This window comes from Aquarana catesbeiana, linkage group LG05 (assembly GCF_042186555.1).
Source record: "Aquarana catesbeiana isolate 2022-GZ linkage group LG05, ASM4218655v1, whole genome shotgun sequence".
Classification (NCBI taxonomy): domain Eukaryota; kingdom Metazoa; phylum Chordata; class Amphibia; order Anura; family Ranidae; genus Aquarana; species Aquarana catesbeiana.
In genome coordinates, this window is record NC_133328.1 from 27,228,434 (window position 1) to 27,244,136 (window position 15,703).

Sequence of the window (15,703 nt, forward strand, 5' to 3'; positions counted from 1 at the left end):
CGATCCCGGCTCACATTTCCCCTCATAACAATTTATCCTTTTGCGACAGGCAGTCAGCGACCTTTCAGGGTGCAGAGCTTCGTCACGCCGCTCATTGCTCTTTTTTTCACGAGCGTTCCTAGCGAGATGGATCAGAAATGACAAGTCGTATTTCTGATGACTACGGTCCTCTGTAACTTTTAATTAGAAAGAATGCTTGGCTGATTTATACTTCTCCCTTGTATGCAATTACTGCTAGGAAACAACATAAATTAAAATGTAAAGTAGAATTGGTTCGGAGTCTACATTTTGCATAGTCATTTTCCTATTCCTTTCTGTACCTCGAAACAAAGACAAGACATAAGCTTCTATCTGGTGATAATTAGGCAGACAGGGGGGGTTCAAAAACAGGCAGGAACAGACGTCCCCAGCATCATTTAAAGATTGTTATTTTTTTCCCCATGAAAGGAGGTTTGACCTTTCTAAAGTGCATGTTACATATACAGTATATAAAACAAAAAGAGAAATTAAAATGCATCAGGTTTGCATGCATAACAACTGTTACAAAGAAATCTCTAGCTGCTACTTAGAAAAGCAGATCTGAAGCCTGGCTGAATGACATTTCGTTTGCTAAAGCGCTCTGTATCAAACATTTGCCATTTAAAAGAAAAAAAAAAAATACTTGTTACACCTTTTATTTCATCTTTTGTTGCACCGCAGTGCCGCTGATTTTCATTTTGTGACTACTCTATCTACAAGCCATGGCATTTTTCAGGGTGGGTTTCCTGAGGGTGACATGGAAGTGGACTTAAAAGATCGGAAACCAACGTGACAACGCAAGAACACAATTGAGACACAGGGACAGAGTGTTGCCTCTCTAACAGGAAGTGCCTGACCATCGACCTGCCTGGCAGGATCACCAGCTATTATTTTGATAAAAGCTACCGATTTAAAAATATTGAAACTACTAAACCATGTAAAAAAAAAATGGAAATGTTCTCCCAGGGGGGTTTTTTAGTGACAGAGTGTGTAAGTCAAAACAATGACAATCAATTCTTGTTTTTAATTATACAATAAATATACAATCAGATTGAATTCTAAAATTATATAAATATATAATCTCTGGTTATAGACAATATATGAAATATAAAACAAAAATTATATACACTCTGGTTACAGGCAGTAATGACATATACCATAAATAATGAATAAATGGTCAATAATAAGGTACATTGTGTTACAATAGGTGAGTTGTCAACCATGTGAGTACCCCAACGCGTTTCGACCAATCACTGTCTTCTTCAGGGGAATTTGTACTCGCTCAAAAGAGGGGAAATGACGCATAACCAGAGAGTGTGGATGTAAGTACATTGATCCAGAGTCTTCATATAACACCCCCCTCCTCCCTCTCTCTTTCCCCCGGGCGGGAACCAGCCAAAAGGGGGCTTGCAAGGAGTTACACATGGGAACCCTCAGAAGGGGAAGGGGTGGAGGACACATGGGTTCCAATCCTATATGTGTGTATAGGAAGGGATCAGCCGGAATCACTAAAGACCGTGATTGATTGAAACGCGTCGGGATACTCACATGGATGACAACTCACCTATTGTAACACAATGTACCTTATTATTGACCATTTATTCATTATTTATGGTATATGTCATTACTGCCTGTAACCAGAGTGTATATAATTTTTATGTTATATTATATTTCATATATTGTCTATAACCAGAGATTATATATTTATATGATTTTAGAATTCAATCTGATTGTATATTTATTGTATAATTAAAAACAAGAATTGATTTTATGACACTGTTATTGCTTTGATTTACACACTGTGTAGTTAAAAAAACCCCCCTGGGAGAACATTTCCATATTTTCTATATATCTATTGGGGTGTGCGACTCCTGGACTCTATTTACATGTGTTTCTCCTTTTTCTGTACTAAACCATGTTAAAGCTTTTATAAGATTTTAGTGATAGGGTTCAATATACCGAATAGACCCTACACTCATGGACAGTGTCAGAGATGTCAGCGGCTGCCTGTGCCCTTAAATATGTTATCTCAACATTTCATATTCCTGATAAGTACCTACATGTACCTGTATGAGAAAGTCTCCTGTTCACTTTGTATTGCTTCCTTTATGTGAAATCCCTGGTGGTTCTGCCAGTCAGCAAGTGGTTAAAATGCACATTTTAAGCCTTAAAAGTAGTTAAAGCCCAAACAACATGCACTCTTACCAAAAGTATTGGGACACCTGCCTTTACACGCACATGAACTTTAATGGCATCCCAGTCTTAGTCCGTAGGGTTCAATATTGAGTTGGACCACCCTTTCCATCTATAACAGCTTCAACTCTTCTGAGAAGGCTGCCGACAAGGTTTAGGAGGGTGTCTATGGGAATGTTTGACCATTCTTCCAGAAGCGCATTTGTGCGCTTGTGAACAGCCTTCCCAGAAGAGTTGAAGCTGTTATAGCTGCAAAGGGTGGGCCAACTCAATATTGAACCCTACGGACTAAGACGCCATTAAAGTTCATGAGCGTGTAAAGGCAGGCGTCCCTATACTTTTGATAATATATAGTGCATGTACCTGCATGTACTTGTATGAGAAAGTTTCCTGTTCTCTTCGTATTGCTACCTTTATGTGAAATCCCTGGTGGTCCTGCTAGACACATGATTGGAAAGCACCTGATCGCAAGCAGCCCCCCCCCCCCTCCCCCCCGGGTCTGACACGGTCCCTTGTAGCTGTAGCAGATATGTAGTGGGCGGAGGGGGTCTCACAGCCCCCAGTGTGTACCGCCCCCTCCCCCCACCCCGCTATCTATGTGCAGAGCAGGGATTATCAGAAATCACCTGTATGACACAGCAGGGATCTCCCACTGTGTCAGGTATTGTATAAGAGAACACTGATCGCTGATGTCCCGCCTCCCGCTGGTATAGGAACAGTGCGCTATCAATCATAATACCGGGAGGCAGGACATTAGCGCTCGGTGTTCTCATATACAATACCTGACACAGCGGGAGATTCCTGCTGTGCCATACAAGCAATTACTGATAATAATCCCCGCTCTGCACTGGTGGTCCCATAGTGGTTCCAGACATGGTGGACCCTGACATGAAGGTCCCTAACATGCAGCACTGGTGGTCCCTGACTGGTGGTCCCTGACATGCGGCACTGGTGGTCTCTGAGATGGTGGTCCCTGACATGCGGCACTGGTGGTCTCTGACATGCAGTACTGGTGGTCTCTGAGATGGTGGTCCCTGACATGTGGTACTGGTGGTCTCTGACATGCGGTACTGGTGGTCTCTGACATGCGGTACTGGTGGTCTCTGACATGCGGTACTGGTGGTCCCTGACATTCGGCACTGGTGGTCCCTGACATGTGGTACTGGTGGTCTCTGACATGCGGTACTGGTGGTGCCCGAGATGGTGGTCCCTGACATTCGGCACTGGTGGTCTCTGACATGCGTCACTGGTGGTCTCTGACATGCAGTACTGGTGGTCCCTGAGATGGTGGTCCCTGACATTCGGCACTGGTGGTCCCTGACATGTGGTACTGGTGGTCCCTGACACGTTGCACTGGTTTGCATTTATAAAGCTCTAACCTATCATGCCGTGTGTTATGTATGGCTTTCTGGCTGCAGAATCAGGAGTTTGATTTATGTTGAAGTGGGCGAGTTCACATTTACATGTACAAGCCTCCTGTACCTCCCACATTCACTCCCATCCCAAGGATTCATGGGAAATGTATTCCGATTACAGTTTAGGGAGAGAGAGAAGAGAGGATATGATGCAATCACTGTTCTAACACCTCCTACTTGCCAGAATACAGGCTGCATTTTTTTGAATCACAGAGCTGACTTCCTGAAAATTCAGACATTTCTCTTAAACAGTATAAAATTTCACAAACGTAATAACTGTTTAGTGTACTAATGGGGGATTTTTTGAAAATCCCGGAGTTCTGCTTTAAAAGTAATTAATGCCCAAACAACATATTTTCTAAAAACAGAGTCCATAGAGAACAAAATTATGAGGTTGTGATGAGTAAATAGATGACAAACATGTCAAGTCTTAAACCTCTGTGTGCTGATGAAATGGCAAAAACGTTCTTACCCAAAATTGTCCATTGGCATCACTTAAAAAGTCTTTACAGGTCATCAGTTTAGCGTTAGGCATTAATAATGCCCTAGGATTATTGCTCTCACTCTGAATAAAACACCAATATGTAAGGTATAGTGCAGGTAAAGTTCTTGCACACTCATAGCATACATTTTTCTAATGTGCATGTATACTTGCTAGCACGTAGGGGCCAAAAGCTCCAATTCAACCAGCACTGAAAAGTGGTTAAAGGTGAACTCTGGAAATTAGGCATATTGTAGCCTTGCCAACACCATTCCCTCCTCCAATTCTAGGGGTGCCAGAATAGTGAGAAATCCCTACCTTACTCCCTACTGAAGTAGGCTACCTTAATCTGTTCTACCATTGCATGACTGCTTCCTCTCTAAGGCACTACTTGCTGCTGTTGCACTCCTTATACAAAACAGGGTTTAAGTGGTTGTAAACCTCAGACATGAAATATGAACAAGGCACACCCCTCTATAGCGTATGCTTGTTTCATTTCAGAGCATAAGTGTAATTTCTGTCTGCTGCCTTATTCCTCTGCAGGAGTCCTTTCTGCCAAGTTTTCCTGACACAAAGAGAAAAAAAGTTGACAGAGGAGGGAGCTCCAGCACACATCCTGTGATTGACAGCCTGAGCTCCGTTCCCTTGGGAAGGGGGATGTGTCCCTTCCCTCCAGTCAGCTCTCACTGAGCTCTGCAGAGTGTAACTTCAGCTCCCACCCTCTGCTTTCTGAAAGCTCAGACAAGCTGGATACATTTGAACAGATGTAGAGAAGAGAAGACTGCAGATAAACAGGTACATTTGTAGGAGGATTTGTTTCATCTTTGTGTATCATGTCAGACCAGTCACTTCACTGGGTATATATAAGGGTTTAAAACCACTTTAATAGCCCTGCATTGTATGTGATGACACCCACAGCTCAAACCTTTGGGGAAAAGAGGAGAGAACCAGAGAAAGGGTTTAAGTGTTTGTTAACCCCCCCCCAAAAAAAAAAAATACAGATCCTGGTCTCTTAAAGCAGATTACACAGCACGGTGCTTGATCTGTGTAATCTGCCCCCCTCTAAACTGTAAGAAAAAACACTCCCTGAATCTGCCACTTCCTGTATGACCTCTCTCAGCGCTGACCACGAAAATCAGGGCTGCTGAGCCCTGACCACCGTGGTCAGAGTACGTCCCTGCAACATACGCTGCCATCCCCTCTGCTCTCCTCTCTCCCCCTCCTTTCTGTCCGTCAGTTCCCTCTCTGTGTGTCTGTCTCCGCCCCGCCCTGATCCCCCCCCACCCCCCGCCGCTATTCTTGAAAAAATAAAAAATTGTCACTGCCAGACCCTCTATTAGAGGCTGGCATAGCACATTATGTAAGTTGTTTTAAAAAAAGAGCGTTCTAAATACCGATTTTGAGCTGTGTTCAGGCCGGTCACGTGACTTGCGGCTGCTTTACAGCTACGAAACAGAGCTTCTGCGGGAGGAGACGAGCGGCCACGTGATCTCCCCGGCTGACGTCAGAGGGAGATCACAGTCCCTCCCGCAGAAGCCATTTGTCGGAGCTGTAAAGCGTCCGCGAGTCATGTGACCGGCCTGAAGACAGCTCAAATTCAGTGTTTACAACGCTTGTTTTTTTAAAACTTACATAGTGTGCTTTGCCAGGCTCTAATAGAGGGGCTGGCATAGTCTTATATAAATGGGTTCACAAAGACTTTAAGGTAAGTAATCAAGCCTCTTCATCCCGCCTCCCTAGTCCTATTGAACATTTATCCTTGCAGAGCAGGAGGGGTAGGGGGAGCGGGGAGGGGGAGCGGGAGGGGGAGCGGGAGGTCTTACCTAATTCCTACAGTTCAGCTTTAATGCCAGAGACAGGTACAATAAAAAAAAAAAAAAGATAAAGAGCAACAAAAAAAATAAAAAAACTTTTAAACCGTCTTCTATCTTCTCTGAGCATCCTAACTCAAAGCTTGCTTTCGGTTATAAAGAGAAAAAGGTACGTCAGCAAAACAAAATGCCATCATTAAATCATCTGCCGGCACTTCACATCGCGGCTGAAATGGGAAATGCGCATATCATGAGAAAGGTTATGGTCTTTCCGACACATCTTCTCACTTGGTTAAAGCCACATCGCTCTGCATAACGGTGCTGGAGCTAGCTGTGGCTCTGTTCTCCAGACTTAATGTGGCAGTTGAAGAATTGGAGCATTTGGAGGAAACCTCAGAGCAGTCATTTTACTGACTATCTAGGAGAAAGCAATCCTATGACTCAGAATAACGGGGCTGTTTAGGAGTGTTGGTAACAGGCAGATCACCACTTGGCTCATTCTCTCTTTAGCTTGTTTTTAAGTGACTATGGCTGAAGAAATGGGAACTCTCAAAGAACACTTTAAACGTTGCAAGTGACCACTTATTTTCACTATTTTGTCCAGCCCCAAATATATGTACTGTTTACAGTGCATTAGAACAGTAATATATATACAGAATCTCACAAAAGTGAGTACACCCCTCACACTTTTGTAAATATTTTATTCTATCTTTTCATGTGACAACACTGAAGAAATGACACTTGTCTACAATGTAAAGTAGTGAGTGTACAGCTTGTATAACAGTGTACATTTGATGTCCCCTCAAAATAACTCAACACACAGCCATTAATGTCTAAACTGCTGGCAACAAAAGTGAGTACACCCCTAAGCAAATTTACACTGTTATACAAGCTGTACACTCACTACTTTACATTGTAGCAAAGTGTCATTTCTTCAGTGTTGTCACATGAAAAGATAGAATAAAATATTTACAAAAATGTGAGGGGTGTACTCACTTTTGTGAGATACTGTGTATATATATATATATATATATATATATATAATTACATTTAAAAAAATGTGTGTGTGTGTATATATATATATATATATATATATATATACGCACATGAACTTTGATGGCATCCCAGTCTTAGTCCATGGGGTTCAACATTGACTTGGCCTACCCTTTGCAGTGATAACAGCTTCAACTGGGAAGGCTGTCCACAAGGTTTAGGAGTGTGTCTATGGGGATGTTTGACCATTCTTCCAGAAGCGCATTTGTGAGGTCAGACACTGATGTTGGGCGAGAAGACCTTTCTCGCAGTCTCCGCTCTAATTCATCCCAAAGGTGTTCTATCGGGTTGAGGTCAGGACTCTGTGCAGGCCAGTCAAGTTCCTCCATCCCAAGCTCGCTCATCCATGTCTTTATGGACCTTGCTTTGTGCACTGGTCCAAATCATTTGGTGGAGGGGGGATTACGATTTGGGGTTGTTTTTCAGGGGTTGGGCTTGGCCCCTTAGGTCCAGTGAAGGGAACTCTTAAGGCGTCAGCATACCAAGACATTTTGGACAATTTTATGATCCCAACTTTGTGGGAACAGTTTGGGGATGGCCCCTTCTTGTTCCAACGTGACTGCCCACCAGTACACAAAGCAAGGTCCATAAAGACATGGATGAGCGAGTTTGGGGTGGATATATATATATATATATATATATATATATATATATATATATATATATATATAAATAGTGAGTGCCTGAATATTGGATATGCTCCCACATGAAAGACAACACATTTACAGTAATCAAATATTTAGAAGTAAATTAGAGTATGTATAGCCAAAATTAGGTATGCACTGATATGTTTTTTTACCAGCGAGTACAAGTACTGACACTTTTTTTTTTACAAGTAATGGCGGCAATCAGCGACTTATAGGGGGACTGCGATATTGTGGTGGACAAATCGGACACCTGACACGTTTGACACTTTTTGGGAACCAGTGACACTAAAAGTATAGGAATAGTGTCCCATCGTTGGTCTCGAGGCAGAAATGATTGCAGCATTGTTGGCGTCAGTGGGAGGAATAGTGTCCCATTGTTAGTGTCGGTGGAAGGAATAGTGTCCCATTGTTGGTGTCAGTGGAAGGAATAGTGTCCCATTGTTGGTGTCGGTGGAAGGAATAGTGTCCCATCGTTGGTGTCAGTGGAAGGAATAGTGTCCCATTGTTGGTGTCAGTGGAAGGAATAGTGTCCCATCGTTGGTGTCGGTGGAAGGAATGGTGTCCCATTGTTGGTGTCAGTGGAAGGAATGGTGTCCCATCGTTGGTGTCGGTGGAAGGAATGGTGTCCCATTGTTGGTGTCAGTGGAAGGAATGGTGTCCCATCGTTGGTGTCGGTGGAAGGAATGGTGTCCCATCGTTAGTGTCAGTGCAGAAATGATTGCCCCATTGTTGGTGTCAGTGGGAGGAATAGTGCCCCAAGGGCCAGATAAAGGCAAGGAGGGGCCGCAGTTTGGAGACCACTGCTCTACGCAATACTAAAAACCCATTACAGACATTCGTCTTCCTATCATTTCCCTTGAGTTCACATTCTTTTGGTCACACAATAGGTGCGATGGTCGGGTGTCTACACACTCCCAGCCACATTTAGAAACAAAAAAAATGGATCACCAAAGGTGCCTAGAACAAGTACAGTAATATTTTGGGTGATTCAATATGGCTAACTTACCTTTCCCGTCAGCCCTAATGTCTGCAGATGAGAATATTGACTGCTAATTACAGATGAAGGAGAGCAGATGTCTCCTGGAGGTAAATGCTGAATTGTAACACAAATGGTCTTTAATTATTTATGCTTGACCAGTCAATAAAAAAAGGTGGGACAGTTCAAAGATACCATCTTGTATCATCTGTTAGATTAGATATGTTTAAGCACTGGCAAGCAATACAGCATTACATTTCCGTGCACTCTCAAGAGATTTGGGCTGAAAAGAGCAGTGAGCCCTGCCGAAAAGACATTTGGGAGTTGTCCTGCAACTGTCAAACCTTTGATGGCATACAAGCTCAAAAGAAAAAACACACAGCTACAATAGTCATTCAAGCATTCACACGCTTAGACAGAGATCCCAGTTCAACGGAAAGATGACATAATAAGAAAAATGATCGACAGTCTTGGGATATCACTACATCCGAGGTCCATTCTTTGCAAAAGTATTGAGAAGTAACAACGGATGACAAATAGTTGCTAAGAGAGGTCACACACAACCTGCTTTGGAAGATCAGACAGTACAGGCTTATGTAGCGGATAAAAAAAAATAATAAATTCCCATTGTTAATGCTACAGAGAGATTTTCCAAAAATGTGAAAATCTATGTCAGTGTACATTGATGGTCCCTTTTGTATCCGCTAGGTCAAATAGTTGGGGCAGCTTTTGCAACTAAGTCGTTTGTTTTCTACACTATATTACCAAAAGTATTGGGACACCTGTCACACATGAACTTTAATGGCGTCTTAGTCTGTAGGGTTCAATATTGAGTTGGCCCACCCTTTGCTGCCATAACAACTTCAAACTCTTCTGGGAAGGCTGTCCACAGGGTTGCCATCACAATAATAGAAGGGAAATCTTCCAGTAGGGACACTAGTTCAGACACCCCAGGATTCCGTCTCATTTCCTGGTTTGGCAAATGGACAGAAATTGAGGAGAAATCTCCCCAATGGGACACAGGTCACAAAAATAAACTGACAGGGGTTCTCTATCCAAAATGAAAAAAAAAAGAAAAAAGTTTTGCCTTTAGTTGCACTTTAATACTTAAACTTGCTTGCATACGGTTTTACCCAGTTTGCACCCTTTTATTTACCACCTAGACTAGAGCATGGGTAGGCCAACCTTTCAGAGGTTGAGATCTACTTGGACAACATTGAGGAAATCAAAGATCCCCTCCCACAGTAGTTCTCCTCCTCCACATACCAGTGTCCTGCCCACTTCACCCCCCCCCCCCCCCCCACTGTGTCCTGTCTGTGCCTCCCCATAGCAGAGTTCTCTGCCTCCCATCACATTGCCCCCCACCCCCATAACACCTTGCCGACCCCCGATATAGAGGATTGCAATAAACCGATATAGTGTCGGATTCATGGAGTTAAACACTTGCTGGAAATCAGATTTAATGACGGACATGAAGTGGTGTAATGTGCACAGGTAACACTGGCCATACTCCTTGCACACAATGCCAATCGTGTTGCACTTTGCTACCTCAGTGAGCTCTTACTGAGCACCCTAAAGTAGGACTGCAAGCATGGGAGCTAAATCACTTCAGCTCATGGGCTATGTCCTCCTGGTAATAACAGGTGGGGTTCCAGTACGTATCAGCAATGGGACCCGCTAAGCCCAAATACCATTTTTAAAACTCTGTCATGTCCAGTTTTAGGGCTCGTTCACACCATACGTGCGTGAAAACTGATGGGAACTGAAGGGAAAACCTTGCAGATTTCACTTGCAGAGACATCAGTTTCCATCATCTATCATCCATGTTGACATCAGTTTTCATGTGCGTCAGAAATGTACCCTGTTCACACCAATATGTCAGGTCTGTTTTTTTCCCATGCAGACAACTGCATACACGTTGAAGACTCCTGCGCATAAAAAAAAGGTGGTGTGAACAGGGCACAGAGAACAATTGTGTTTTTTTGTGCCCTTGCAGAACAGGTGCAGAAAAACGGACGTCTTAGCACCATGATGTGATGCAGGCCTAAATCTGAACTAAACCCAACCAATTTAAAGCCACCATATCATATGTATACCATCCCATCTGTTACATAATGCTAATGTGTCCCAGTGCCTGTGCTGTATAAAAAAAGATGCCAATTTCTACCTTATCTTAGAGCATCTCCAGGCGCTCACGTGACTCCTCGTCTCTCTGCTCTCTCCGGCTGACAGCTATAGCAGGAGGAGGCGAGAATGCCAGCTGACGTCAGGCGGGAGGAGCAGAGAGCCAAGGAGTCACGTGAGCGCCGGGAGACGCTCTGAGATAAGGTATAATCGGCATAGTTTTTATATAACACAGACACTGGGACACATACAGTAGCGGTATAGAACAGATGGGATGGTATACATATAATGCAATTTTTTATAGTAGCAGGAGGAGAGCAGCGGACAGTATCTGGAACAGACAGGCGCGGGGGGAACGAAGACGGGGGAGATCAGAGCTGCAGATGACGGAGGCACGTAAACTGACCACAGTGTCAGGGCTCAGCAGCCATGATAAACCGTGGTCAATTTATAGGGGGAGAACAGAAACTGGCAGGATCAGCCAGGTTTTTTAGGTTATACAAGGGGCCAAATTACACAGAACAAGCACTGGGCCGTATAACATGCTTTAAGGCAGGGGTGTCCAAACTATGGCCCTCCAGTAGTTCAGGAACTACAATTCCCATCATGCCTAGTATTGTCTGTGAATTTCAGAGTTTTACAATGCTTCATGGGAAGTGTAGTTCTGCAACAGCTGGAGGGCCGTAGTTTGGACACCCCTGCTTTAAGGGAACAGGATCTATTTTTTTTTTTTTTTTCGGGTAACAAACACTTTAACAGTTTCAAAAAACAGTTACATTCCCGGGTATGTGTCACATTGGTTGTGCCCTCAACTAAACGGTCAAAGCATGAAACGAACGGCGTCGTAACTGATCACATGTGCAGCATCATGGCATCTGAAGATCAAGCAGAGGCCAAGATGGCAGCTTCCTTGGCTGAAAACATTAGGAGGGTTTAATTCCGCTTTAAAACAGGGAATTAAACTCAAAGAGTAAATCTGGGAGGGACAATGGACCGGGTGGTCCTCTGATAAACAGAATGATGCAAAAAGATTTTTTGGACAATACAGATCTTTTAAATATCTTGTATCACAACAAAATAAATTAACCAAATAAGCGGAGGCCACATTTTTTTTTTTGTTTTAAATACCTTACTAGATTTTCATTGTCGCCGATCCCCTTACATGCAGCACACTCTGTCCTCAAATCCTCTGACTTTGGCTTCTTCTGTAAAGTCACCGATTGCCTCCTCCTCCTCTCTCTTGGCGTCCGCTCCTACAAACCAGGAAAAAATTTAAAAAAAAATAAAACTTAACTGAAAAAGGCAGCGTCTTCAGATTCTGCTATTTTAACTTGTGTTACCCTGACCTCAGGCTTCTCTTCTTCAAACATGAAACTTCTCTTGCGTTTCTGACCTCTGGTCCTCTGAAACAAACAAGAGGGGAAAGAGGGTCACTTGGAGCGGGTGGAGGAGATTCTCTGTGACACATTCTAACACTACAAGGCCACAGAAAGCTCTTTGTTTTACAGGCTAAATACAAATGGGACCTGTCACAAAAATTGTACAGAGAGAGATCATTCCTGTTACAGACCTTCTGTGCATAAATAGGCCATTTTAACTGCTTCAGCCCCGGAAGATTTTACCCCCTTTCTGACCAGAGCACTTTTTGCGATTCGGCACTGCTACGCCTTAGCTGACAATTGCGTGGTTGTGCGACATTGTACCCAAACAAAATTGACATCCTTTTTTTTCCCACAAATAGAGCTTTCTTTTGGTGGTATTTTATCGCCTCTGTAGTTTTTATTTTTTGCGCTATAAACAAAAAAAAGAGCGACAATTTTGAAAAAAAAAACACAATATTTTTTACTTTTTGCTATAATAAATATCCCCCAAAAATATATAAAAAAAACTTCTTTCCCCCTCAGTTTAGGCCAATATGTATTCTACATATTTTTGGTAAAAAAAAAAAAAAAAAATCTCAATAAGCGTATATTGATTGGTTTGCGCAAAATGTATAGCGTCTACAAAATAGGGGATAGTTTTATGGCATTTTTAATTATTTTTTTAATTAGTAAAGGCGGCGATCTGCGATTTTTATCGGGACTGCGACATTATGGCGGACAGACACTATTTTGGGACCATTGTCTTTTATACAGCGATCAGTGCTCTAAAAATGCACTGATTACTGTGTAAATGACACTGGCAGTGAAGGGGTTAACCCCTAGGGGGCGGTAAAGGGGTTAAGTGTGTTGAGTTTGAGTCCGCTGGAACGGCGGTCACGGAGACCGCAGCACCGCTTCTCGAAGGGGACGTACCTGTACGCCCTTTTGCCCACCAGTGCCATTCTGCCGACGTAAATCGGCATGTGCTGGTCGGCAAAGGGTTAAAACATCTTTGCTATGGAAGTTCAACGTGTAGCTGGAAAGCAGATAAAGAAGAACTCCACTTCGTAAAAAAATTTATTTTAGCAAATTAAAAAAAAAATAACACACGCTACATTGTAATTTTTCTCTCTTAAAGTGGTATTAACCACTTGCCTACTGGGCACTTTTACCCCATTCCTGCCTCACATTTTGAATGATAATTGATCTGTCAAGCAACACTGAGCCAAAATTACATTTTTATCTTTTTTTTTTTTCACACAAATGGAGCTTTCTTATCATGGTATTTAATCTCAACTTGGTTTTTATTTTTTTGCTAAATATATGAAAAAAGACCGAAAATTTTGAATAAAAAAAAAAAAGTTTTTCATAGTTTGTTATACAGTTTTGTAAACAAGTAATTTTTCTCCTTCACTGATGTGCGCTGATGAGGCTGCACTGGTAGGTGGCACTGATGGGCACTGTTGAGGTTGCACTGATAATTAGTGTAGATGTCCCTTTCACATAAGTTGGTTAGCGGCTCTCCTCTCCCCATGCTGTCAGCATGAGGAAAGGAGTGCTGATAACTGGCTTGTGCTTACAGCGTGATCAGCTGTGATTGTCCCTTTACCCCGATCTGTGATCAGCTGTGTCCCAAGGGACACAGTGATAACAAAGAGCGCTGTCTGCGCTCCACAGTGGGCACGATCACGGTAGGACGTTATATGACGCCCTCTCAGAATTGGCCAACCGCACTGTAGCAGTCATTCGGCTACAGTGTGGTCGGGAAGTGGTAAAAGTAGAACCAAAGGTAAACTTTTTTTTTTTTTTTTTTGGATGGAGCAAGTGAGGGTTTATAACTCCTATCATCCTTTTTTTTTTTTTTTTTTGCCATCCTTGTGAGGAATTAACCTTCACTTCCTGTCCCATAGCAAAACAGGAAATGAGCGAAAATCCCTCCAAATTAACCACTTTAGCCTCAGCCAACTTACATATATACGTCATAGGGTTTTCAGTGGTTATACCGGGATGTTGGGCATACATCTGTGCAAAGGGCCTTCATTGTGTTCCATGCAGGCAGTCCCATTCATGTGTATTAGGATGCAGTGGCTACACAGATGCTTGTCCAGGAATGCAGACAGGTCACGCATTCTCACAGCTGTCAAATTACAACCAGCGGCCGTGTATGTGTAGCTGATGCATCCCAATAGACATGAATGAGACTGCCTGCATGCAGATGCATGGAACACCTGTGCATCCCACTGGTCCAAACTGACCCTTCCCAAGATGTATGCATAAGTGAGTCCATGTGAATGAGGCCTTACTGCATTTGCTAAATGAAAAGCTATCGTGTGTGTTGTACATTTGGTGGGATTCCGTAGGGCAGTGCACAAGGAACCAGATAAAGGGCTGTCATCGTGATGGCAGGGTGTGGCTATGCATTTCGGGAATATGGTGGCTTGACAAAGAAGTGCGCATGCTCTGAAACGCATAGTCACACCCTGCCATCATGACGTTATCTTCGCTTCCGGTGGGATCCAGCATGGTTCCAGGATGTGACAACGCTAGCAGTCCCTGTCAGAGCTGGACATATGGAGACACAGCGCGGACTAGGCAAGTAAAGGACACTCACAGGATGCCAGTGTTTGTTTTATATTGAAGAGCCGTGTTGTTTTTAATGCATATAATTTGCCAGCTGTGGTTTTCTACAATAAATACATTTTTATGCTACACATAGTAGGCGCTCTCCCCTCTTTCCTGGTCTGCTTCTGCTTTCTGCACTGGTCCAAATCATTTGGTGGAGGGAGGATTAGGGTCTGGGGTTAGAACAATAGCTGCGCTAAAGGTTATACACGTAATGGTGATATACCAATGTGAGACAAATAGAAAAGAATTGAATAATAATGGTAGTATATGAGATAAATCCAAAATAGTGAATGACGACCCAAAAAGTGTAAATTAAAAATCTTAATATAGATATAAAAATGAAAATTAAAACAATGAAAAATGAATATTAATGAAAATACAGTTACAAAACACAAATATTTGTGAACCAAAATATTAGTAAGAATGCTGTGACAATAAATTGTAATCTTCCACCACCATTGAGTGCTGATCACCATAAGGAATATGCGCTTACCAGAAGGCAAGCAAATAACAGCTTGCGGCTATAACCCAGCTAAGGATGAGCTCCGGCGTGTTCGCATGCTGCACGTGCCGATCCCGCCAGGAAGTCGGCACGGCGCAGCGCTAATCACAGGCAGTGAGACATTTCCCGAGCTCCGCAGCCACACATCGGGAAATGTCTCACTGCCTGTGATTAGCGCTGCGCCGTGCCGACTTCCTGGCGGGATCGGCACGTGCAGCATGCGAACACGCCGGAGCTCATCCTTAAACCCAGCCAAGGCCTTTAATGTGGGGATCATGGATGGATCAACCAAAATATCAACCGGGACTCTGTGAAGCCGACACCCGCTAGGATGTGTGGAAGTGGGTACCAAGTATTGGCCGGGAAGACAAGGGTGTGGGGTTGTTTTTCAGGAATTGGGCCTGGCCCCTTAGTTCCAGTGAAACACTTAAGGTGTCAACATACCAAGACGCTTTGGACAATTTCATGCTCCCAACTTTGTGGGAACAGTTTGGGGA

The 15,703-nt window shown here is 43.2% G+C and overlaps 1 protein-coding gene across 5 annotated transcripts in view; it reads right to left on the reverse strand.

The window, feature by feature from the left end:
* Window positions 1-15,703, reverse strand: part of PHF14 (PHD finger protein 14) — a 368,482-nt gene that overhangs the window by 180,808 nt on the left and 171,971 nt on the right. For all 5 annotated transcript variants that reach the window (XR_012244357.1, XR_012244356.1, XR_012244358.1 and 2 more), the window contains 2 exons: window positions 12,065-12,121; window positions 11,847-11,971 (listed from right to left, as the gene is read on the reverse strand). Coding sequence is in view for 2 of the 5 variants with exons in the window: in XM_073629538.1 (XP_073485639.1) it covers window positions 11,847-11,971; window positions 12,065-12,121 (182 nt within the window). In the remaining 3 variants the exon portion in view is untranslated. The remainder of the gene's footprint in view (window positions 1-11,846; window positions 11,972-12,064; window positions 12,122-15,703) is intronic.